The sequence below is a fragment of the Carettochelys insculpta genome, chromosome 4 (assembly GCF_033958435.1).
Source record: "Carettochelys insculpta isolate YL-2023 chromosome 4, ASM3395843v1, whole genome shotgun sequence".
NCBI classification, from domain to species: Eukaryota; Metazoa; Chordata; order Testudines; family Carettochelyidae; genus Carettochelys; species Carettochelys insculpta.
In genome coordinates, this window is record NC_134140.1 from 86,180,708 (window position 1) to 86,204,658 (window position 23,951).

Consider the following 23,951-nt stretch of genomic DNA (forward strand, 5'->3'; position numbering starts at 1 on the left):
AGACAATCATGTGGTAATATTGAGCTAACTGTATTAAATTCGAATATATCACGTAGTGTGGATGCAACCTCAGAAGAAATTGTTGCAGAATCTCAGGATGGCTTCTGGCCATTTTGAGGAACAGTGAACATGATCTTCACTACCCAGCACCTGCAAGAAAAATGTCATGAACAAAATCAAGCCTTATACATGAGTTTCATCGACCTGACGAAAGCATTCAACTCAAGTCAGTCGTGGTACCCTGTGGACCATTTTCTCAAAGATTAGCTGCCCTGAAAAATTCATTAGCATCTTGAAGATGCTTCATGACAACATGATTGCCACAGTATTGAGCAACAACATATCCCAAAGCGACCCCTTTGAGGTCAAAATGGGAGCCAAACAAGGCTGCGTCATTGTCCCATCGCTGTTCTGCATCTTCATCAGCATGGCCATTCACCTCATGGATGGCAAGCTTCCAGATGTTGTGAAGATTGTCTATAGAATGAATGGGAAGCTTTTCAATCTCAAGAGACTGAAGGCTAAAAGCAAGACCTCCACAATCTCATCATGGAGCTCCAGTATGCGGATGACAACATGGTAGCTGCTCTTTCTCCTGCAGCCCTTCAGATCATCTCAAGTGCCTTCACTGAAGCATTCAAGAATCTTGGCTGCACGCTGAACATCATAAAGACCAAGGTACTCCACCAACCCTCTCCAATGGGGCAATCTTATGTACCTTCTCTTGAAATCAGTGGAGAACTGCTGGAAAATGTGGAGCACTTTCCATACCTTGGAAGTCATGTTTCTGCTAAAGTTGACATTGATGCTGAAATCCAGCATCTTCTGAGCCATGCAAGCTCTGCTTTCGCCCACCTGAGACAAAGGGTCTTCGAGAAACCAGGACATCTATTCCAAGACAAAGATCCTTGTATATTTGTGTGGTGGTTATACCAATGGTACTGTATGCATGTGAAATCTAGACAACATGCAAGCATCATTTGAAGGCACTTGAAAAATCTCATCAATGCTGCCCCAGGAGAATCCTAAATACCTCTTGGGAGGATAGGCACACAAACACTAGTGTCCTGGAAGAGTTGATCATGACCAACACTGAAGTCATTATCATTCAACAATTTTGTTGGATTGGTCACGTGGTTCAGATGTCTGATCGGCACCTCCAAAAACAGATTCTGTTTTCCGAGATGGAGGAAGGACAGAGGAGCATTGGAGGCCAGCAGAAACAACGTAAGGACATGCTGAAGGCACACACAAAAATGTTTGGCATTGGTGTCGACGCTTAGGAGAGCCTTGCCCAGAACCATCCCCAGTGGAGAACACTAATTCGTGAGGGGCTGATGCAATTTGAGAGGTCCCACCACAGTACAGACGAGGTGAGGCAGAGAAGAAAAGCATGTCAAAAACTGCCCTGCACCCCTCCAACAGCTACCAACGCCTGTCCCTTCTGTGATAAAATCTTCAGCTCCAGAATCAGGCTGATCAGCCATCAATGGACTCACAAATAGGAGGGTGACATGAAGGCGTCCTATTCGTTATCAAGTGACAATCAGAAAATAGCAAGGAATGAGCATATAGTGGATTTTTCTGCAAACTCTGTGGAATTATGGAATTCCCAGGGCACTGATTACATTCGAAAATTTCTGATTCCAAAGGGAAAGTGTCTTTGTTCTGTCCTGACCAGGTTTGTTTCAAGATTCAGTTTTTGTATGGTGACACTGGTAGCCACCCTGTCTTCCATCAGTGCACAGGATGGGTTTAATACTTTGAGCCTGTGAGACAATCTTCCACTTTTTTTCCACTACATGCAGTTGAGTTCCTGCTCAGGAATCAATAAAGTCCATCTTTACCCAGACACAGAAATTAACATTCATAGGGACCAAGTTGATGCTTTGCCGGTTACTGCCCTTCTGCTCCAAAAGAAATACAAACATTCAAAGAAGTAAGGTTTCTATAAATTTGCAGTCATGCAGAGTCGAGGGGTGGAGAAGAGTGAGGATATGGTAATTTTTGAGGTCTTACTACTTCTTGCATTCATGAAAACTCATTATGCATGCTGATCATGGGAAACCTACAGTCTTGGTTTAGTGCAAATTGCAAACCAGAACTCAGCATTTGATGATGATTAAATGCAGGACTCCCTCTTCTGTTGGATACTATCTTCAAACATTCTTTAGGAATTTTCCCCCTAAACTTCTCCTGAACACTTGGGCTTCACTGAAGAATTCTCTAGATTATCTTTAATATTAACATTTTGTGTAAAGCCAGATAAATCCAGAGTTTGCATCAGTTTGTTGTAACTTAGTGCATTATGGCTTTCATTAAGAGAAATGTTCATGTAGTTGATAGTTGATTAACAACTCCAATACAGTATTTAACAACTTGGATGTACACATTGAGTAGTCTGAGAGAGATTATGTTAGTCTGTATCTTCACAAAACAAAAAAGGAGTCTTGTAGCACTTTAAAGACTAACATCTTTATTTATTAGGTAATGAGCTTTGGTGGATAAGGCTTACTTCTTCAGATTTGAGTAGAAATAAGAATCCAGAGTTTATATAGCGGGGGCGGGGGAGGAGGAGGAGAGGAAAAAATCAAAAAGGGAAGGGAGTCACCCATTATTAATAAGACCAGTGGAAGAAGTAAATTAAGTGGGATGTGTGCCATTCCTGTGTATATCAAAGGTGGGGGAATTACCCTTGTAATGCATGAGATAATTGAGATCTCTGTTAAGTCCAAGGTTAAATGTGTCAAACTTGCAAATGAATTCCAATTCAGATGTCTCCCTCTGTAATCTCATGGTAAAATCCTCTTCTAGAAGAACGGCTCCTTTCAAATCCTTTATTGAGTGTCCGGGGAGGTTAAAGTGTTCCCCTATAGGTTTATGTGTATTGCAGTTCCTGATGTTGGATTTATGTCCTTTCATCCTTTCATGCAGAGACTGTCTTTCTGCTCAGGCAGCATCAGGTATTCCCCAGGCCTCTGTCTCTGGCCTTGTCACTCATGAAGCCACTGCACACTGTTGCCAACCTACTGGTTTTGAAGAAGCCCCTGCCTGTTCCCTTACAGATGAGTTACTTTCTGACAAAAGCCCTGCACATCATCTAAATAGCCCATTTGCTACTTAATTTGCTGATTGGGTCTGCTTGACCTAATTCATATCACTCAGAACAAGTGTGTGATTATGCCCATTACATGGATCCACTTCCCCCTCTCTCTTTCTTTTGAGTCCTCCAGCAGAGCATTTCTCTGAGCTTGTGGTCTAGCATCATTAAGGTACACCTGGAGGGACTACTTTTGAAATTTCCTTACACAGTCCCCATTGTGTCTCCCTCTGTGTCCTCTGCTGTCTTTACTTAAGGAGATGGAGCCCCGTGAGTCCCTATCATCAGTGTATATGTCAGTGATTTTACCACACCCAGTCTCTGCCACTTAACATTTTCCTTCCTCTTCCAATAGAACAATCGCTATGGTGTAAGTATTCTTTTTCCTATGCACACAATGGATTATTATTTGCCCCCTTCTGTTGCTACTCCAGTTTAACCAAGTTGCTCCATTCAGTGTGTGTGATTCTCCAACCTACCCTGTCAGGAACTCTACTCTTCTCCACCCAGCTCACCCTCTGAGTTCCCCCTTTATTTCCTGTTCCTCTCAAGCCTGTATCTTCCCATTATTCAGCCAATCAATTTTTTAGCCCAGCAATTGCCACCAAGTGCCAATAATCCCCTCCAATAACAGCTGATTGATTCCTATTAAATATAAGCTGCGTCTACACGTGCACGCTACTTCGAAGTAGCGGCGCCAACTTCGAAATAGCGCCCGTCACAGCTACACATGTTGGGCGCTATTTCGAAGTTAACATCGACTTTAGGCGGTGAGACATCGAAGTCGCTAACCCCATGAGGGGATGGGAATAGCGCCCTACTTCGACGTTCAACGTCGAAGTAGGGAACATGTAGTTGTTGCGCATCCCGCAACATCGAAATAGCAGGGTCCTCCATGGCGGCCATCAGCTGAGGGGTTGAGAGACGCTCTCTCCAGCCCCTGAGCTCGATGGTGGCCGTGTGGAGCGGCCCCTTAGAGCTCCCCGCCCCCTGCCTTCCTGTTCAGGAAGCTGAGAGAACGTGCAGGTGGCAGCCCAGACACGCAGCCAGCCTGCACGTCCCTCAGCTGCCCCAGACACCCCCTCCCCAGCTGCGATGGCCACACACCAGCCCCCCAAGCGCCCCCAGGGGATCCCCCCCAAGGGGAGCCAGGGCTCCCAGCCCAGCAGCCAGGCGGGGAAGCGGCAGCGGGGCCCCTCCTGGACGGAGGCCGAGCTTCGGGACCTGCTGGGGCTCTGGAGCGAGGAGGAGGTGCTCCAGGTAATGGGGAGCAAGAAGCGGAACACGGATGCATTCGCTCGGCTGGCTGAGGGCCTGGCCACCCGGTGTCACCCTGCCCGCACTCCGGATCATGTCCAGAGTAAAGTGAAGGAGCTGCGGCAGGGTTACGCCCGGGCCTGGGAGGCGGCTGGCCGATCTGGGGCCGCCCCCCGTCACTTGCCCCTTTTACAGGGAGCTCAGGGACATCCTGGGCCCCCGGCACACCTCCTCCCCTCCGGCCACTCTTGATAACTCAGCCGAGGAGCCCCAGCAGGCCCCGGAGGCGGAGTCTGCCCTGGAGGCAAGCCCCGCACCCTGGGGGCCCCCCCAGGAGCCCACCCCCAGGGCACCAGAGGAGGAGGAGGAGGAGAGGGAGTCCTCCTCTAGTGATGTCGGCCTCCAGATCATACTCCCATCCAGGAGCTCCAGCCAGGTATCCGCCCCTGGGTGTCCCCCGACCGTGGGAGTGGACTGTCAGGTATGTACTCCCCCTGGTGCACACCCCCAGGGTTGAGGGGCAGGGGTAATAGATATGACCAGGGCCCTCCACATGCCCAGATGACCATGGCCCCAAGGACAGCAGTGGCATGTCCCTCAGAAGAGTGCATCAGCCCCTGCCCCCCCCAGCACGACAGTGCCATGCCCCATCCCCGGGGCTGGGGGGAGTGGAACCTCTAGGGTCCCCCGGGGGGAGGGGGTGGGACACCCAGCAGCAGCAGCAGCATGTGATGGAGTGGGGGGAGTGCAAATGCGAGACTCAGGCTACATATGAGAAACAAGCTAAATAGCTCCCAGTGGCTAAGGATGATCCTGGGGCTACAACTGGCAGGTTACACCTCTGCCCTGAGCAAAGAGGAGGGAGGAGCCGAGCTGGGTTTGAATCAGGAGCGGCAGTTAGAGGCTAGGGGAAGGGAGAGCTAGAAGGCAGCCAGCCTGAGGAGGGGGAAAGCTACACCCCAGAGGGGCACCCCTCGGGGTCTTCTCCCCAGGACGGGTTGGAAGGACTGTCTCTGACTGCTGTACTGTCGCTTCTGTGAGAAACTGGGCATCTGTTGTCTAAGAAACCTCCTGTTGTACCTGCTGAGTGAGAGTCACTCCTGCCAGCGGACGGGGTGCAGTGCAGGGGGACCCCTGAACCCCATCACAGCAGCATCTCCCGGGGACGGGGATGGGGAACCTGCAGCACAGGGGTGGGGGGACAAGGGCCACGGCTCGGGACCCACACTAACGGCTGTCTCCACTCTTCTTCCCCCCCTCCTGTGTTCCACAGCTGCACCATCGGAAGGACCGGAGAGCGCCGGCGAGGCATCAGTGGTCCCGGAAAGCCCTCCAGGGCCATCACTCCTGGCCAGCCCCTCGGCAGAGGACCGACCAGCCCCACGGCAGGGAAGACGGCGGACCTAGCACCAGCAGCCGACGGCGATGGACCCCCAGCTGCTGGCCCTCCACCGTCGACAGCTGGAGGTTGCCAAGCAGCGGCAGCGGGTGGAGGAATGCCGCCTCCAGCTGCAGGAGCGGGCGCTGGCCTGGCGCCAGGAGGCATGGGGGCCTACATGCGGACCCTCAACCGTATCGCGGACTCCCTGGCCCCCCATGCCGCGCTGGCCGCCACAGCACCCACCCTGCCTGCTCCACCCGCTGCGCCATCCGCCGTCGCACCGCCACCCACCACCGAGGGCCCTTCTGCCGAGGGGGACCTGGGGCCAGCTGACACTCGCCGGCCGTATCTCCTGGTCCACCCGGCCCCCAGCCAGCCCCGGCCAGGGCTGAGGCTGAGGCGGGGATCCCGGCCGCCACTCCCAGCACTGGACTTTAGGGGCGTGGGGCCCAGGACGTGGCCCCCCCTCCCCCTTTGTATATATTCCCCCCAGTTTTTAAGTTACTTTGCTGTAAATAGTTTGTATATTTGATCCCTGTTACCATGGTGATCCTTACCCCCCCATGTAAATAATTCTCCCCTTCCTTGTCTTCCCCTTTCATGTTATCCCTATTTTTATAATGTATATATATTATAAGTTAGATTTTCCCTGTACATAGTTAGTTAGTCTTGTTGATAATAATAATAAGAGTTCTAAAGATATTTGAGTTGACGAACAACTGTCTGCTTTTATTTTTACAAGAAAAGTTGGGGGGTGCTGTTGGGTGCTCTGTGGTGTTGGCGTAAGGGCAGGGAGTGTTGTGGAGGATTGGGGGGGCAGTGGGGGGCCTGCCAGCGTTCACCCCGCAGCCTCATCGAACTGGGCCCGCAGGGCCTCCCGGACCCGGGTCCCTTCGGGGTCCACCTGGCAACTGGGGGCAGCGGGTGGCTGCACATCGGCCCTGCCGGCCTCCACAGCCCGGCCCTGAAAGAAGGCCTCCCCCTTGCTCTCCACCAGTTTGTGGAGGGCGCTGCACGCGCCCACAGTCTGGGGGATGTTGGTGGGGCCCACATCAAGGCAGGCGAGGAGACACCTCCAGCGCCCTTTGAGTCGCCCAAATGTGCGCTCCACCACCTGGCGCTCGTGGTTCAGGAGCTGGTTGAAGCGCTCCTGGCTGGCAGACAGATGGCCCGTGTACAGGTGCATGAGTCAGGGTCAGAGGGGGTACACTGCATCTGCGATGACGCAGGGGGCATGGTGGTGTCCCCCACAGGGATCTCCCGCTGGGGGATGTAGGACCCCGCCTCCAGCCGGCAGCACAGGCCCGAGTTCCGGAAAACCCGGGCGTCGTGGGTGCTGCCAGGCCAGCCCACATAAATGTCCAGGAAATGGCCCCGGCTGTCCACCAAGGCCTGGAGGAACACTGAGTGGTAGCCCTTCCTGTTTAGGTAGCGTCCTCCACTGTGCTCCGGGGCGCAGATGGCGATGTGAGTCCCATCCAGAGCCCCGAAGCAACTGGGGAAGCCCAGGGTGGCAAAGCCCGCGATGGCGGCATCCGGGTCCCGAAACCTCACGAGCCTGTGGAGGAGCAGGGCGTTGATGGCGCGGACGACCTGCAGGGGAAGCACATGGGAGAGCACCAATGAAGGGTGTGCAGGGTGTGTGTGGCCCTCCCCTGCCAGGGCCCCCCTCCCCTCCCCTCCCCTCCCCTCCCCTGCCAGGGCTGCCTCCCCCTCCCCCCATGGGTCCTCTTACCTCCATGAGGACAGCACCGACGGTGGCCTTGCCGATGCCAAACTGCTGCCCCACGGATCGGTAGCTGTCTGGAGTGGCCAGCTTCCAGACAGCGATCCCAACCCGTTTCTCAACGCTGAGGGCATGCCGCATGGCAGTGTCCTGGTGCCTGAGTGCGGGGGTGAGCCACTGGCATAGCTCCAGAAATGTCTGCCGGCTCATCCTAAAGTTCCTGAGCCAGTGGTCATCGTCCCACTCTCTGAGCACCAGCCGCTCCCACCAGTCGGTGCTCATGGGGTAGCTCCACAGCTGGCGGCATGTGCGGCGGGGGGCGGGGCGGGGTGCTGCAGGGTTGGGGGTTGCGTCCTCCTCCCCTGCGGGCAGCTCCTCCTCTGTGGCAAGGAGGTGCTCAGCTGCCTCCTGCATGGCATGGAGCAGGGCAAGCACTGCTCCTGCAGGGGCGGCTGTGTGGACCTCTGGCGGCGGCTGCTGCTGCTGCTGCTGGGGGTCCATGACTGCATCACCCAAGGTGTGCGTGCCTATGGCTCTGCAGACCGCGTGCTGTGCAGGCTGCGTGTGTCTGGGAGGGGCCCTTTAAGGGAGCGGCTAGCTGTGGCCCCGGAAGCGCTAGTCCGCCGTGTGACCCTGTCTGCAGCTGTTCCTGGCACCCTTATTTCGATGTGTGCTACTTTGGTGTGTAGACGTTCCCTCGCAGTGCCTATTTCGACGTGGTGCTGCGCAACGTCAACGTTCAACGTCGACGTTGCCAGCCCTGGAGGATGTGTAGACGTTATTCATCGAAATAGGCTATTTCGATGTCGCTACATCGAAATAAGCTACTTCGATGTAGCGTTCACGTGTAGACGTAGCCATAGTCTTCTCTCTACTTCAGCAACTTGAGTGACTGGGGTGCTACAACTAGCATTGTCTCACATCATGGCAGAACTAATGATGGCTAATGATGTAGTATTTCTCAGATCTTCTGAAAAGTGATCTCTAGACTTGTGTCCTTCCGGAAAGGACAATAATTACAGGTAAATGCTGAATTCTGAAATAGTGAAACTTTGTATGAGTCGCACAAAAAAGATGCCTCAGCAAATTCCAATGTATCCTCTTGCATTTTTAGAAGAAAATTCATAAATAATATGTGCCTTCATTTTCATACTTCAGTATGGTAGCTCTCTGGGACAGAGTTAGAGAATAAGGCAATCACTGATAGAACCCATGGCCATTTGCCCTCTTTTGTTTATGAAAAAGAAAAGCTGCTGGTATAACACGAATCAAAGGTGTCTACAGATAGCAATATAGCCTTTCAAATAGATTGCTTATACTGCAACCCTGAGAAGATCTGACTAGTATGGAGTCTCCAGGTTTGCTTTTTCCATCTTATGTCTTGTTGAAAGGATAAATGGGATTTTTAAAACAGACATCAAATACATGACATAGATAAGCTGTAAAAGCTGTGCAGTTATGCTCACTTGGGAGACCTCTAAGCATACCATTAGCTCACAAAGTTAGATGTATACCACTAGCTCACAAAGCAGCAGTGGTCCTCTAAGTAGATGTCATACAGATCATATTAGTCTCTAGGTAATATAAACCAATGACTCTCCAACTATCCTCACTCATTTTTATATCTTTCACGGTAAATTAAACAAATGGTAAGAGCTCTTCCCATTTTACTCATCTTTTTCATTGGTGCTATTTTCTATTTCCTGCTTTAAAGAAATAACTTCATTTGTATTACCATTCTGCAAAAAGCTGTAGCAACTTCTGAGAAGATAACATGATAGTTAGACTCTGCTTAGTTTTAATAATCAGATTTTAACTTTCTAGAATTTTTACTAGATTTGATCTACTTTGAAGCATATGGGCCAGTTCCTCTGTTGTAGTAAGACAGCATAGCCCCACTGAAATCATGAAATGGTAATCAATTTTGAGCTATGTGTACACTAGCATTCCTCTTTCGAAAGAGGCATGCAAATGAGGGAAACCAAAAGTGCAAATGAGGTGCAGATTTACATATCTGGCACCTCATTTGCATATGTGTTCAAAAGAAGAAATGCAGTGTAGATGAGGCTCTTTCTAAAGTAATCTCCATCTTCAAAAGAACCGTTCTTCCTGAAAAAAAATAGGAAGAAAGGTTCTTTCGAAGATGGGTATTCCGCTCAAAATTGCCCCGTCTACACTACTTTTCTTCTTTTGAAAGAAGAATATGCAAATGAGGTGCCAGATATGTAAATCTGAGTCTCATTTGCATTTTTTATTTCCCTCATCTGAATGTCTCTTTCAAAAGAGGAGAATGCTAGTGTACACATAGCCTTTGTGTTCTTGTCTGTTTTCTTAACTCATGCCTCTTTGGACGTATGAGGTTAAGGTCTAAATTTTACTATTTCTGATCCTTGCTAACAAATGGGAATTAATGCTATTATGACACTGACATACCTGATTTCAATTTATGTGTTCCTTACATTAACATGAGTCAAAATCGTGAATGGAGGGGAGCTGGGAACCATGCAGCAGCCTGGTTCCCAGCTCCCCTCTGCTTGCAGAGCTGGGAAATTGACCAGCACAGCAGCACTGGTTAGTTTTCTGGCTTCAGCAAGTGGCAGGGAGCCGGGAACCAGGCAGCAGCCTGGTTCCTGGCTCCCTTCCAGCTGCAGAGCTGGAAAACTGACCAGCACTGTGCTGGCCAGTTTCCTGATCCCCAGGAGTGGTGGGGAACCGGGAGCCAGACTGCTGCCTAGTTCCCAGCTACCCGCCACTCACTGGAGCCAGGAAGCTAACCAGTGCAGCGCTGGTCAGTTTCCTAGCTTTGCAATCAGAGGGAAGCTGGGAACCAGGCTGCTGACTGGCTCCTGGCTCCTCCCGACTTGCACGAAATTTGAATTACGTATGGTGGCCCAGAAATGCAACCTACTTGTAACTTGGGGGTCTACTATATTAGTAATCTACAAAGCTATAGTGATTTACACCTATCAGGGATCTGGCCCATAGTTTTCATAGCAAATTACAATTTTCAACTTCTACACATTCTAAACAGTTAACCTTTAGTCATGGAAAACAAGTAGATTCTGAGAATATAGGGTCGTCTTGTGAATTTTTCCATGATAATGTAAATGGATGGGTAGCTCCTCAAATGGTATTAACATTAGAACTATAAAGTAAATGACCAATTTAAAACATAGTTATGTCTGCAGCAGCAAAAATTAATGGAAGCAAAAAACTTTTTAAACAAGAACTCTTTATGCACTGTAAAAAACAGATATTTTATACTAATGACACTGGCTCACCTCTAACGTCTGACATTGGAAGCAAATATATAAAACATTTTTTTAAAAAATGATTGGCCAAAGCCTGATTTTTAAGAGTGTGTTATATTACAACATGCAGTAATAGCTCTGAAGTTCAAGCCATCAGTCATATCTTTAAACTGACTCATGAAGTCAGTTTAATGGTTGGGACTGATGGTTTGTACCTCAGAGCTATTACTGTATACAATAGTATAACATTTTCAATATTTTTAAATGTCATTATTCAAACAAATTATCCATCCTATTTATACAAGAATGAGGTCTGCCCACTGATTGTACTATACACTTCCAAATGGGCAGCAACTGCACTGAGAAAGCATAACATAAAAAATAATTCATTCTTTGGTTCTACCAGTGCTGTGAAGGTTTTGTTTCCTGGATGGGTAAGGTCAAGAGATTAACTTCAAATTTTTGGTATGTTGATTTTTAGGCCTCAGCAACTCTGACAAATGTAGTTTGTAAAATGTAATAAAATGTACCGTATGGTTAAGCTTGGCAGAAATAAATTTTTTTAAATATTTTGAAGGCCATCATTGTTGGTATTTAAGCATTTTTAATATTTTATTGAGTTTAATTTTCAGTTATGAAACTATGGGTTGTAAGGATTTATATGTTGTCAACTATAAATTTTCACAGTTGTTTTGAATTGGCAGGGTCTGGAGCGTGGGTGGTCAGACAATAGTTGGGGTAAGTAGACAGCAGAAGGGTCAGACAACAATTATTTCATGATAGCAGAGACTGAATTTCTAAAGGTAAATTTTATAAACACTAGAACACAAATTATCAATGTCGCATCTCAAAATACACAAAGTAAATATCCTTAAATAAATTTCCAACTTCTCATTAACAGTTCAGAATGCTACCTTTTGACCTGTCAGCAGCTTCTTTTGTATTTACAAAATACTTGAGTATGGTAGCAGCATTCCTACCAAAGTCAGGAGTCCATATAATTCCCTTACATAGGTGACTGGCTACAAAGAGATTAGTCCGGGTCCCTGGTAGTGTGCAGCGTGACTGCTATCCTGTTCACCTGCAACATACTGGAGCCCTTAATTAGCATGGGGACAGCTCCCCAACTCCTGTTTAGAACATAGAATTTATTGAGACAAGTCTGGATTTTACAAAGGCCAACGATTTCCTGCCTGGGTTGAGATTCCAAGCAATGCAAGCCATTGCTCTACAATCTAGATTTAAAAGCACATCCTGTCACTACAGTGCGAAATGCCATCAGGCTTCTCAGGCACATTGTGGAGTGCATTCATGTGGTGCAGCTTGTCAGTCTGCACTTCAGGAAACTACAATTCACCAGGATGTCATCTTGTGGACGTGGTAGTTCAGATGCTTATTCAGATGTTTTTTTCCCTATATTGATGGACAGATCCCTCAGTGTTTTCATGGAAGTTCTCTTTGCTCCTCTGCAACAGATATTCATCCTATTAGGGAAGTGTCAGCTCTAATTTGGGGAGGTAACTTAGGTCCATTATAGGCACAAAGTTATTGGGCTATCCAATACCCAAAGTTCAATATAGATGTGAGGAATTTTTGAAGCCATCCATTTGACTTGCATGCTATTCCTTCCACATATCAATAAGCAGAATCTATTGATTCTCACAGACAACACAGCAGCTATGTTCTTTGTAAACAAACAAGTGGGCTCAGTCAATGAAGTTATGCCAGGAGGCGATTTTGCTTTGGAATTTCTGTGTTACCAGTTCTATCAGCCTGAAAGCTGCTTACATTCCAGGGATTCAGATTGCTCTGTCAGATCATCTAAGGAGGTCATTCACAATCAGTGGTGTCTTCATCCAGATTTAACCAAGTCCATTTTCCAGCTGAGGAGACTCCTCAGATGGATCTATTTGCAACAAAACGTTTATTCCTTTTGTTCCCAAGTGGGCCATGGCCCAGATTCATTGGTGTATGCCTCCTGAGACCAAGAACCAAGACAAAGAGCCTGTTTTATGACTTCCATACTATTCCACTCTTTTCCAAGGGCTTTTCCAAAGTCAAAAAATACCCACCTCACCTTCCAGTTATAACCCCATCATAACCCCATCAGCATTGGTTCTTGCCTTTACTAGCCCTGTTGTTTCAGACCTTCAATATCAATTCTGTGGAACCCAGATGTGATCTTGCAGGACAACGGCTGCCACCTTCATCCCAACCTACAGGCCTTCCAGCTGATAGCCTGGATGCTTCAAGGATGACTCCCTTAAAAGAGATTGTTCTATGGGGAAACTAGAAGTTTTTCTAAATAGTGAAATGTCTTCAACTAGGACTACTTACCTTGCTAAATGGAAAATACTTTATATTTGATACAGATAGAAAGATGTTTCCCTAGTCTGGGCTCCTATTCAACATACATCAGACTCTTATGCTTCTGAAACAACAAGGGATAACTACTAGGTCCATAGAGCCCACCTAGTAGCATCTCAATTTTGTGCCCTCCAGGGGATAATCACTAACTTTTCTCCAATCTTCTTACCAACATCTTTCTAAAGGTCTTGGACAGATTGTATACACAGGTACATTGCCAGGTGTCTGAACGCAACTTAAATTTTGTTCTAGTGAAGTTGGTAGATCCTCCTTTGAGTCACTTGGAAACTGTTCTCTATTGCAACTTTCTATGAAAGTGAGTTTTTGATTTCTGTTCTCAAAGAACGACAGTCACTAAAAAAAATTGCATAACCAGTTCTTTTCAGATGCCTATAACTTTGTTACACCTAACCACCTTTATACTTGGACTCATAGTAAGACAGTATTACGGTAACTTTTTATTTATAGTAAATAAGAAACACACGCAGAAAGTAACAATAAACTTTAAAAAAATTCACTAAAACAACACTACAAAGGTTTTTCGCTAAAATACCCACTTAAACAGCTGATGTGTTATGGTATAATAATTTCATTGGACTTCATTTGGGACTGTCTGTATAAGTAATTCATAGCTTTGAAATTCATTTGGGGTGACTTCATTACTTATGAATGGCAAAGCCACAAGTGAAATAAGGAGGTCAAAGTTCATCACGAATGAACTCCAATTAATGCTTTATACAATACTCCACTGTGTCATCATGTAGGTTATGTACTGTTATGTGATGATCATATTCATTTAGTAAATTCCTTTTTTTAGCCAACCATGGGCTAAACTATATAACCATGGCTGCGTCTACACTACAAACTTACTCTGAAGTTAACTTCAAAGTAAGCTGCTACTTCGAAGTAGCATGTAGAGCAGCTACACCCCTGTGGTTCCAGCCCCCTCACAGCCCTGCAGGGGACCTGGACCCAGGGTGGTAGGGGCAGCTGTGGCCGACGCAGCTCCCAGCCCACCACACTCCTGGGTGACTGAGCCTTCCCCCATCTAGCCTCCCTCCCGGTTCAGTCCCCCCATCTAGTCCCCCCCACCTCCTGTGGACCATTCCCCCCACGCACTGTAAATAGTTTCACACATTGTTCAATTTGGTTTTGCAAAAAAAGTTTGTTACCCCAATACTAAAGTTTAATATTACCACCCTAACCCTGTGTCCCTGGTGCTCAGTGGGAGAGTGGTGACGGGAGAGGTGGGGAGAGTGGGGGGGCCCATGGTGAGAAGTGTGGCTGGGAGGGTCAGGAAAGGCCCTGTGTGAAGGCCTGGCACAAGGCCTCCCAGAACCTGACCCTATCCCTCTGTGCCTCACTGCATGGGACAGCAGGCAGCTGCTCATACCTGGCCCCTGGGTCCATGTCCCAGCCCTGGGTGAAGGGCTCCTGCCAGCCCTCCACAAGGTTGTGGAGGGCACAGCAGGTGGCTGTAACTGAGGGGATGTTTGGGAGGCTGACATCCAGCCTGGTGTGGAGGCTGTGAAACCTCTCCTTCAGCCTCCCATATGCCCACTCTACTGTGCCCCGTCATGGTTGCGGCAGCTGTTAAAGGTGTCCTGGGCAGGTGTGGTATGTCCACTATAGGGCCACATGAACCACGGGTGCAGTGGGTATGTGGCATCGGCATTATGATGTCCCCGAACGGGAGCTCCCGCAGGGGTATATACATGCCCTCCTGCATCCAGCATCCCAGCCACAAATTCCAGAACAACCGGGTGTCATGGGCCCTGCCTGGCCCACCCCACAAACACATCCAGGAAACAGACCCTCGCGCCCACCAAGGCCTGGAGTACCACCAAGTGGTACCCTTTCCTGTTAATGTAGGCACGCCCACTGTGGTCCAGAGCCTGGGTCGCCACATGTGTCCTGTCCAGAGTTCCAAAACATATGGGGAAGCCCAGGTCTGCGAACCTGGTGAGGGCAGCATCCAAGTCCCCTGGGTCACGATTTGTGACAAGAGCACCTTGTTGATGGCTCTGACGACCTGCGGGGGGTGGGGGGGAAATACATCCATGAATGCCAGACCGGGAGCCCCCCCTGCCCAGTAGCCCTCTCCCAGGGTGGGTCTGTGTTGGGGGCCAGACTTACCTCAATCATCGCCACTCCAACAGTGGCCTTGCCAATGCCGAATTGGTGGCCGACAGACTGGAGGCTGTTAGGGATGGCCATCCTCCACAGGGCAATGGCCACCAGCTTCCGCACTGGGAGCACGGGCCGCATCTGAATGTCTCAGTGCTGGAGGACTGGGGTGAGCCAGTGGCAGAGGTCTTCAAATGTCTGGCGGGTCGTTCTGAAGTTCCTCAGTTACCAGTCGATGTCCCAGTCATCCAGCACCACCCAGTCCCACCACTCACTGGTGGTGGTGAAGGCCTACTGGCACTGGATCAGGAGGGCTCAGGGGAGGGGCAGCAGGGCTGTGGCTAGGGCCTGCAGGCTGTATCCTAGGTGGGCGACCCAGCCACACCACTGGAAGATCAGGGTGACCAGCGTGGCCAGCAGGCTGGCCAGGGTGGAGAGGACCTCGTCCTTGGGGAGCGTGTGAGCAGCCATGTTGCTCGGCTGTTCTCCCCAGCACATGCTCTGCTGCTGTCCGCAGCCTGACAGTCCTAAGGACATGCAGAGTGTGGGTGATGGGAGGGGCCCTTTAAGGTCTTGGCTGGCTGCAAGCCCAGAAGGGTTTGTTGTCTATGAGACCCCATGCCAGCATCATTTTTTGGCCCCGACTTCGAAGTAGGGGCTAATTGTGTGTCAATGCTTAACTTCAAAGTAGGGGAAAGCCTACTTCGAAGTAAGGGAGGGTGCATTTTGTGTCTAGATGCTCTGCTTCACAGTTGCTTTGAAGTAAGCAACTTCAAAGTTATTTTTTAGTGTAGACACAGCCCATGTGATAAATTGAACAGTTTGCATCTTTAGCCATCTAGTCTTCTCTAAAGTATACTAATTCATTTCTTCCTAGAATGCTTCTAATGTTACAAATTTCTTCTTTCCTTCTATGAATAAATTAAGGCCATTCTCTCAAATGTGTGCTAGTAAAACCATTGTGCCATGGTCAGAAATAGGACTGTTTTGGTGAAAATTGGTTTTGATTTGCTCAAGTAACGTGCCTTGTAAATCGCACATTGTGTATGCATGGTAAATATTTGTCACAGTATTTTTAGAAGTGATCATTTAACACAGAGAGAAGGAAAGATACATTGCTTTTCCATGTAAGTTCTCCAGGTACGCAACAATTTACTGAAGACTTTTAGGGAAGAGGTGGTCAGTCTCTGTGTATCTTCAAAGTGGGTAATGAGGCGTGGTCCAGAAGTCCAGTACATGAAGGTCCTATGTTATTTATTAAACTTTAATGAAGGTTTTCATTTTTTAAATTTACATCTCATGTTATAAAGTGATTTGGTTGACATTCTGCATAAGCGTTGTCTCATTCACTGAACGTGAATTATTTTCCTGGACTCTGTGTGCTGGAGAAGGATGTAATACCACAAGGTTTTATACAGTCTATAAAGTTTCGGAAAAGAATTGTATTTATATCTTGCATTATTTGAGAATTAGTTTCTTTTTTCAAACTTTTGTGGAAGTAGTATGTACAGGAAGCATGTTTAAAGTTGCACATGCAGATTTAACTTGGCTTTGTCTGATGTGAATGCGTAACAGTGCAACCTTCATGTATTCTTTTAACACAGACCTTTTGATAGAGCAGGGCAGACAAAATACGGCCCACAGGCCAGATATGGCCCACCAAGCCGCCTAAACCAGCCTGCAGGAGCCTCAGATGGCTCCCTTCCTGCCCTGGCCCCACTTGACACTCAGAAGGGCCAACTGCTGGGCTCTGTGAATGCTGGGTGCCCAGGAGAGGGGGAAGAGGCTTCTCATGCTGCCACCACACCCAGAAGCTCCCGTTGGCTAGTTTACAGCCTCTAAGAGCTGTCTGTTTGCAGGACAGGCAGCATGTGAAGTAATCCTTCCCATGGGCTTGCAGCGTTCAGTTCACATGTGGCCTCTGCAGCTGCTCTGAACACATGCAAGGCATTGATGGCAGTGACCCTGGCTGCGGAAACTGCTGAGCTGCTGGCTGGGAGCCACTCAGGAAAGTGCCCTCTGGCCAAAGTCTGCCTCTGGCAGTCCAGCGTTTCCCTCCAGCCAACCCTGTGCACTCCCCTCCTGTACCCCCACCCCATGTAACCCAAACCCTCTGCACCCCAGCTCCTGCCCCCCATTCTCTGCCCCAGGTGACAACCCAAACCGCAGTCGCCCCCTCACCCCGACACAGGTCACAACCCCCTTCCAAGCCCTCCACCCCCTTCTGTACCCCTCCTCCAGGTCACAACCCCCTCCTTCACCCAAATTCCCTCTCAAACACCACACCCCCTCCTGAACCCCAGTCCCTTACTCCAAGTGCCCTTCTGCACCCAACCTCTACCCCAGACCCTGCACCTCCTCTGTTAATAGCATTGAAGAGTGTGGCCCTTGACCACCTAACAAATTCTCCCATCAAAAGTTATTGCCCAACCCTGAGGTATATATTACTAACTGTGTGAAGTAACATGAGATGAAGCAAATGTGTGAAATAACATGCAAGGAAGTAAATGTCATTAACGTACATACTTAAATGAACTGGCAGCTGAGTTGACTTGAAAAGAAAAACAGTATTTATTAACTGATTCCTTTCCATTCACTCTTCAGAAATCTATAGTGAGGAATCTAGAGTCTAAACTAAGAAAAGTGCATAGATCATCATAAGCTAAAAAACAGTAGCTTTTTTCAGTCTTTTTTACTGTGAATTGTATTTTGTATAGTTTGGTTACAATGGAGTATAAGGGCTTGATGAAATGTCCACTGAAATTAATGGTTCAATAAGTTGGTTAAGATATACTTTATTAATTAATTATATTCATTATAGTTTATATCAGAAGAGGATATTATGGAAATTGAGAAGATACAGGATTTTTCTTAATGTAGTTCAACATTGATCAGAAATAAACAGAATAAGAAAGGATGTCAGAGATAGGCACAATTTTGTGTTCAGCTTTCTGAGAAAATCTCATTGGCAGTGAAATGATGCATTCACACAGTCACTTGTACTGTTGGGTTACAACAGTGTCTGACCAAATACTGAACTCTACTGCTGTCCCCATGCCAGAGCCACCTACAACTGGGTTATGATTCAACGTGTTTCCAAAAGTAATTCAGATCCTTCAGTTTCTCTTGTTGGAATTCAAAGGACAGCTTCTACATTCTAAGGGATTTATAGATTCAGAAAGTCCAGTTGACTGCTTACTGCTGGACAAAAATGGCAGAGTTGATAATGTCAAAATATATCAGTTCAGGAAAATCAGGAGAAAAAATTAAAAGGCTTGAAAGTTGAACTGGTTCCAATTTATGATCTTAGGAATTGCTGGTTTCTGGTAGGAAGACAGCACTTACCTCCTTCCTTTCATCTGACAAAATATTTCTGGAGTATGAACTCCAGTGTCCAGAAAACCACTGCAAAAAATGTGCAAATTGGAGTCTTGATTATGTCAGGTGTAAAGATTTATTGCTCCCAATAGTTCCAATTTTTAACCTTTTAAAAATATTTAGACTTTTAAGAAATTCCTTCATCTGTACGTTGTGAACACTGTGGGACTCTCAAAGATTCCTGATACGTTTACATTCTTCTTTAAAATCTTTGATACTTTGAAGTCTTTTACCCTTCTCATACCAAAGTCACATGTAGCAAGAAAACACCAAAGCTCCTATTGTCCTTACTACCTTACTTACAGGGATACTCACTATTTCTGTTAGGGTTCACTGAACTCTCTTAAATTCAATAGTAAATCAAGCACTTCCTTGCAACACAACAGTGCAATTCACTGTATGAATGCATCAGTTTCTTTCAGCGAAAGGAAATTAATATTAAGGAGGTACTAGGATGAAGGAGGAGGAGAGCAGCAATAAGATTACATAATTTCTCACATTAGGCATTTGCCGATCAATTAAATTTTCTGACTAATAGTACTGGTGGGCATGACTTCTGGCCACACATGGATCTTCTACCTATACCTCAAGTATTGCTGCACTGATACTTGCTAGATTTTAGCAGACCTTGCCTTTCAATTTCAAAAATTCCAATTAACTGCTTTGAGTTAATATTTGTATACATAGTTGTGATCCAATATAAAAATGTTAGCGGCACAGACCACAAACTACATGAAATACAGCCTGCCTTGACACAGGGAAAAGTAACAAGACAGATGAGGGACTATTAATCAAAATAAATTTGTATGGGTTTGCTTGTACCCGGTTGTACACATCATGTTTCCTCCTTTTTAATAAAATTGCACAGTACTAGATATAGGCTACGTCTACACGTGCAGCCAACATCGAAATAGCTTATTTCGATGAATAACGTCTACACGTCCTCCAGGGCCGGCAACGTCGATGTTCAACTTCGACGTTGCTCAGCCCAACATCGAAATAGGCACAGCGAGGGAACGTCTACACGTCAAAGTAGCACACATCGAAATAGGGATGCCAGGCACAGCTGCAGACAGGGTCACAGGGCGGACTCAACAGCCAGCCGCTCCCTTAAAGGGCCCCTCCCAGACACAGTTGCACTAAACAACACAAGATACACAGAGCTGACAACTGGTTGCAGACCCTGTGCCTGCAGCATAGATCCCCAGCTGCTGCAGAAGCAGCCAGAAGCCCTGGGCTAAGGGTTGCTGCCCACGGTGACCATAGAGCCCCGCAGGGGCTGGAGAGAGAGCATCTCTCAACCCCCCAGCTGATGGTCGCCATGGAGGACCCAGCAATTTCGACGTTGCGGGACGCGGATCGTCTACACGGTCCCTACTTCGACGTTGAACGTCGAAGTAGGGCGCTATTCCTATCTCCTCATGAGGTTAGCGACTTCGACGTCTTGCCGCCTAACGTCGAAGTTAACTTCGAAATAGCGCCCGACGCGTGTAGACGCGACGGGAGCTATTTCGAAGTTGGTGCCGCTACTTCGAAGTAGCGTGCACGTGTAGACGCAGCTTTAGTTTAGATGTAGAGTTATGATTGGAGAGATGTCAGAAAGAAGCAAGTTTAGAGCAGAGAATGGAGGTTGAGGAACTGGTTAAATGCATACATGATCAGAGAGGATAGAGGTGCCAACTATGTTACATATTAGGATACAATGAAGACACCAGGATTTACAGGGCCCTACACAGTACTGTTAAACTGGTGCACTTGTGCCCAATGGCAGCTGGAGGTAGGGGATGAAATTTTAGAGATGTGATTCTATAATCTTCAACAATGCACTAATGAAAACATTTTAAAACAAATTTTAAACTAAAGTCCTGTACACTAACATAGTAAATTCAGAAACTGACCGTATGTAACTTGAGGTTGGCAAATGCCTATTACATAACGTCATTACCACTTAAATGGCATTCACACAGGATCTACTAATAGGTCTGGCAGGCTCTTTCACTTTTAACTAGAATCTCTCCAAAAGAATCAGAGTCACAGAACTGGGATAGGAAGAGGCAGGAGGGTGTAAATTCACCTAGTGGTGCTGCAAATCTTCAGGTACCCTATGCAACTGGATTTTCTTCATATGGATAAAACCAGAGCGGGAAGACTCTGATGATACTGTTTGAACATGACTTCCAACAGTTTTGCCACATGAAAGAGCCGGATGACTTGTTCAGCAGTATGACTGTTTGCTGCTATTTTAGAAGGCTCGTCTGAGGGAATGCAGCTGGGGATCATTAATAGTCAGTATACTGCTCCTCTGTAGCAAATACATTGTGAGATGCTTTCTTTGAATGCTATAAACATTAATAAACATTAAGAATTACCATACTGGGTAAGACCAGTGGCTCATCTAGGTCAGTTCCTTATATCTGACCATAGCCATTGCTCAGAGGAAGTTATAAGCAGACTCATAATTATGGAATTCCCATTGAGGAAAGTTTCTTCCTAAACTTTGTCAGTTAGGCTGTGCCTAGACTGCAGGGAACCGTCAGCAAAAGAAACACAAATTACCCACCACAATTTGAGTATCTTTTGCTGACAGTTCTGGAGGCAGAAGCTTTTCCAACATTTCACCCGTACACATGGAGCAAATGTTAGAAAAAAAACCTCTGCTGACATATCCCTTCTTCCTCATGGAACGAGGCATACAGGGATGTCGACAGAATGCTCCTGACCAGCAGATGTCTTCCAAGAGATCCGCAGCCCAGACATGCGCTCTGTCAACAAAACTTCTGTCGACAGAAGTTTTGTTGACCAAACCCTGCAGTCTAGACAGGGGCTTAGAGTTGCTTCATGCATTGAAGCATGATTGTCTTATATACGTTTACAACAATTTATTTTTATCTTATCTAATGTCACTGTGGATGTTGTTCTTATGCGTATTTTCTCCTTGGACAGGAAGGGTTTTGTATGGGTGTTTTTCTGCACACTTTAGACCAACTTGTGTCTCAGATCTCACAATAAATTTAATTTAGAGAGGCAATGCGCTGAATATCAGTGACCTCCCATCATGTGTCCTCAGACATGTTTTTGGGCCAGTAGAAAATGGTTTCCTGAACAAGTAAACTCTACTCTTTCTTGTACCCAACAGTACATCAGAGCTTTTTTTTTATAATTTAGTGTAGTCAGTACTTCAATCCAAAACTAGTTCCCTGCATATGTGAACTAAAAGCTGTCCACAAATTTGGATCCAGATTCAGATCCTGCTGTGGTTCCTTTAGGCTAAAATGGAAATATTTGTCCTTTGCAAGAGTCAGTAGACAATACCTTATTTCTTTCTTATCTGCCTTCTACACTATATCACGGGGAAAGAACTTCTCTTGTTTTTCTGAGGCACCCTTCAGGCTTTGTTGTGCCTTTTGTGTTCCTTTTATATGTCTGGCTTAAATGTGCCGGACATCCCCGACTTCAAAGTGGCATCCACCAGTGTTGCTATAAAAGGATATAAGGGCCTTTCTCTGTTGTTTTCTCCAAAGTTGTTGTGCAGCATAATTACTACTTTGGATACAGAATTTAGGTTCTGTTTACCTCTGGTTTTGCACTTTTCTGTTTTAAGGATGAAATACCATTTTTGTTCAGCGTCCCTGGATTGGGAATAACAAGTTCAAATGCTTTGTCCAACTATGAAATTAACTGCTTTAAGAAAGACAAGTACTATTTTTAATGACAAAGACATTTTCAAAAAGGTGACTGTATTTATGGAACCTCATTCTGTTAATTTACCTTTGTTTTGTTATCAGCCAAGCCCATCCTGAGCATGTTATGAATTTTCTGTTTTTCTCCCTAACTCCACCACCCCTTGGAATATGGTTTCACTCCTACCACTGGGGATTCTTTATTATCCCAGCTTTCTTGTGTTCTCCCCCACCTGCCTGATCCTTTGTCTTTCTTATCATCTTCCTCCCTTTCTCTGTTCTTCCTGTTTTGAAATGCTCTCCCATCTTGTATCTTTCTTCTTACTTAAGGATCTTTTCTCCCTACATCCCCCACTACCTTTTCGTTGTTCTCCTTCATCCCTTCTTCCATTCTCCACTTCTTCCTTGCCACTTCTCCCTTCCTTCTTCCCTCTTTCCATTCACCTACCCACCTCTGTGGGAATTCTTTCAGTACTCTCTCCACCAGTAGAAGAGTCTCTTCATCCTCTCCTGCTTTTCTTCATCTCCATTCCCTTGCCCCACTTTGGGGAGATTCCTTCAAGTTTCTGCACCCTGGAAGAAGTGGAAACAGTGAAGGAGCTGGTTCTCAGAATCTGCCACAAAGGTTTTGTTTTGAACAGTGGGATGTGAAGAAGTGGGTCTGTCCTACAAAAGCTCATCGCCTAATAAATTATTTTGTTAGTCTTTAAAGTGCTATTTCACTGCCTTTTTTAAGAAAATTTCAAATCATTTTTAAAATCAGATAAATAGCCTCATAAATTTATTGTATAAAAGTTGCAAATAAATCATTAAAGTAGTATTTAAATACATTTTAATTAGTTGTGCAAATGGATTGACTACGTTTAGGTATGCAATTAGACAACTAATTAAGTTGAAAATCTAAGTGACCGTTTCTACACAGGCCACTCGGAAGTGGCATGCTAATACACGGAGTGAAAGATGCTAATGAGGCGTGAATGCAAATTCCCTGCACCTCATTAGCATAACATCACGTGATTTGGAGTCCGGAAGAACAGTCTTCCAGACTCCAAAACACCGTGTAGAAGCGCGACCCCGGGGGGCTTCTGGAAGGAAGTCCTTCTTCTGGAGGCCCCTTCTTCCTGAACATTTTTGGGAAGAAGGACCCTCCGGAAGGAGGACTTCCTTCCTGAAGCCCCCCCCAGGGCCACGCTTCTACACGGCATTTTGGAGTCCGGAAGAATGGTCTTCTGGACTCCAACTCACATGATGTTATGCTAATGAGGCATAGGGAATTTGCATCCATGCCTTATTAGCATCTTTCACTCCGTGTATTAGCATGTGTAGAAACAGCATGTGTATTAGCCTGTGTAGAAACAGGCAGTGTGTGCTTAAATGGATGACTGTGCCCCAGGCTCAACTAGTTGTTCCCATTCGGTTATTTAAGCATGTAGTGTTATCTCCCATTACATATTTCTAAAGCTTATGTGAGTGTAACCATAGTGTCAATTAACTGTTGTTTTTCTTGTGTAACTGAAGTTCATTGGTTTGTATATTTAGGTTCCTAGCCGACAATAGGCAGTAAAGTGCAGACAGACTATATTGTGTTTGCATGGAGCCCTGTTGAAAGTCAGTAGGACTCCATGTTGGTGCAGCAGTCTGTCCACAGGCTGTCAACTTACAGGATCTGTGGCTTTGTTTTATG

General features: G+C 46.7%; 1 protein-coding gene across 7 annotated transcripts in view; it reads left to right on the top strand.

Annotated features, from left to right (window-relative positions):
• The window catches only part of TTC29 (tetratricopeptide repeat domain 29), a 598,163-nt gene that overhangs the window by 503,919 nt on the left and 70,293 nt on the right, over positions 1 to 23,951 (top strand). For 6 of the 7 annotated variants that reach the window (XM_074993220.1, XM_074993221.1, XM_074993218.1 and 3 more), the window contains one exon: positions 5,631 to 6,283. The exons of the other annotated variant lie outside the window; for it this stretch is intronic. In XM_074993220.1, coding sequence (XP_074849321.1) covers positions 5,631 to 5,764 — 134 coding nt within the window. In that variant the 3' untranslated portion in view covers positions 5,765 to 6,283. Of the gene's footprint in view, positions 1 to 5,630; positions 6,284 to 23,951 lie in introns of those variants that run through there. 7 annotated transcript variants of the gene reach the window in all.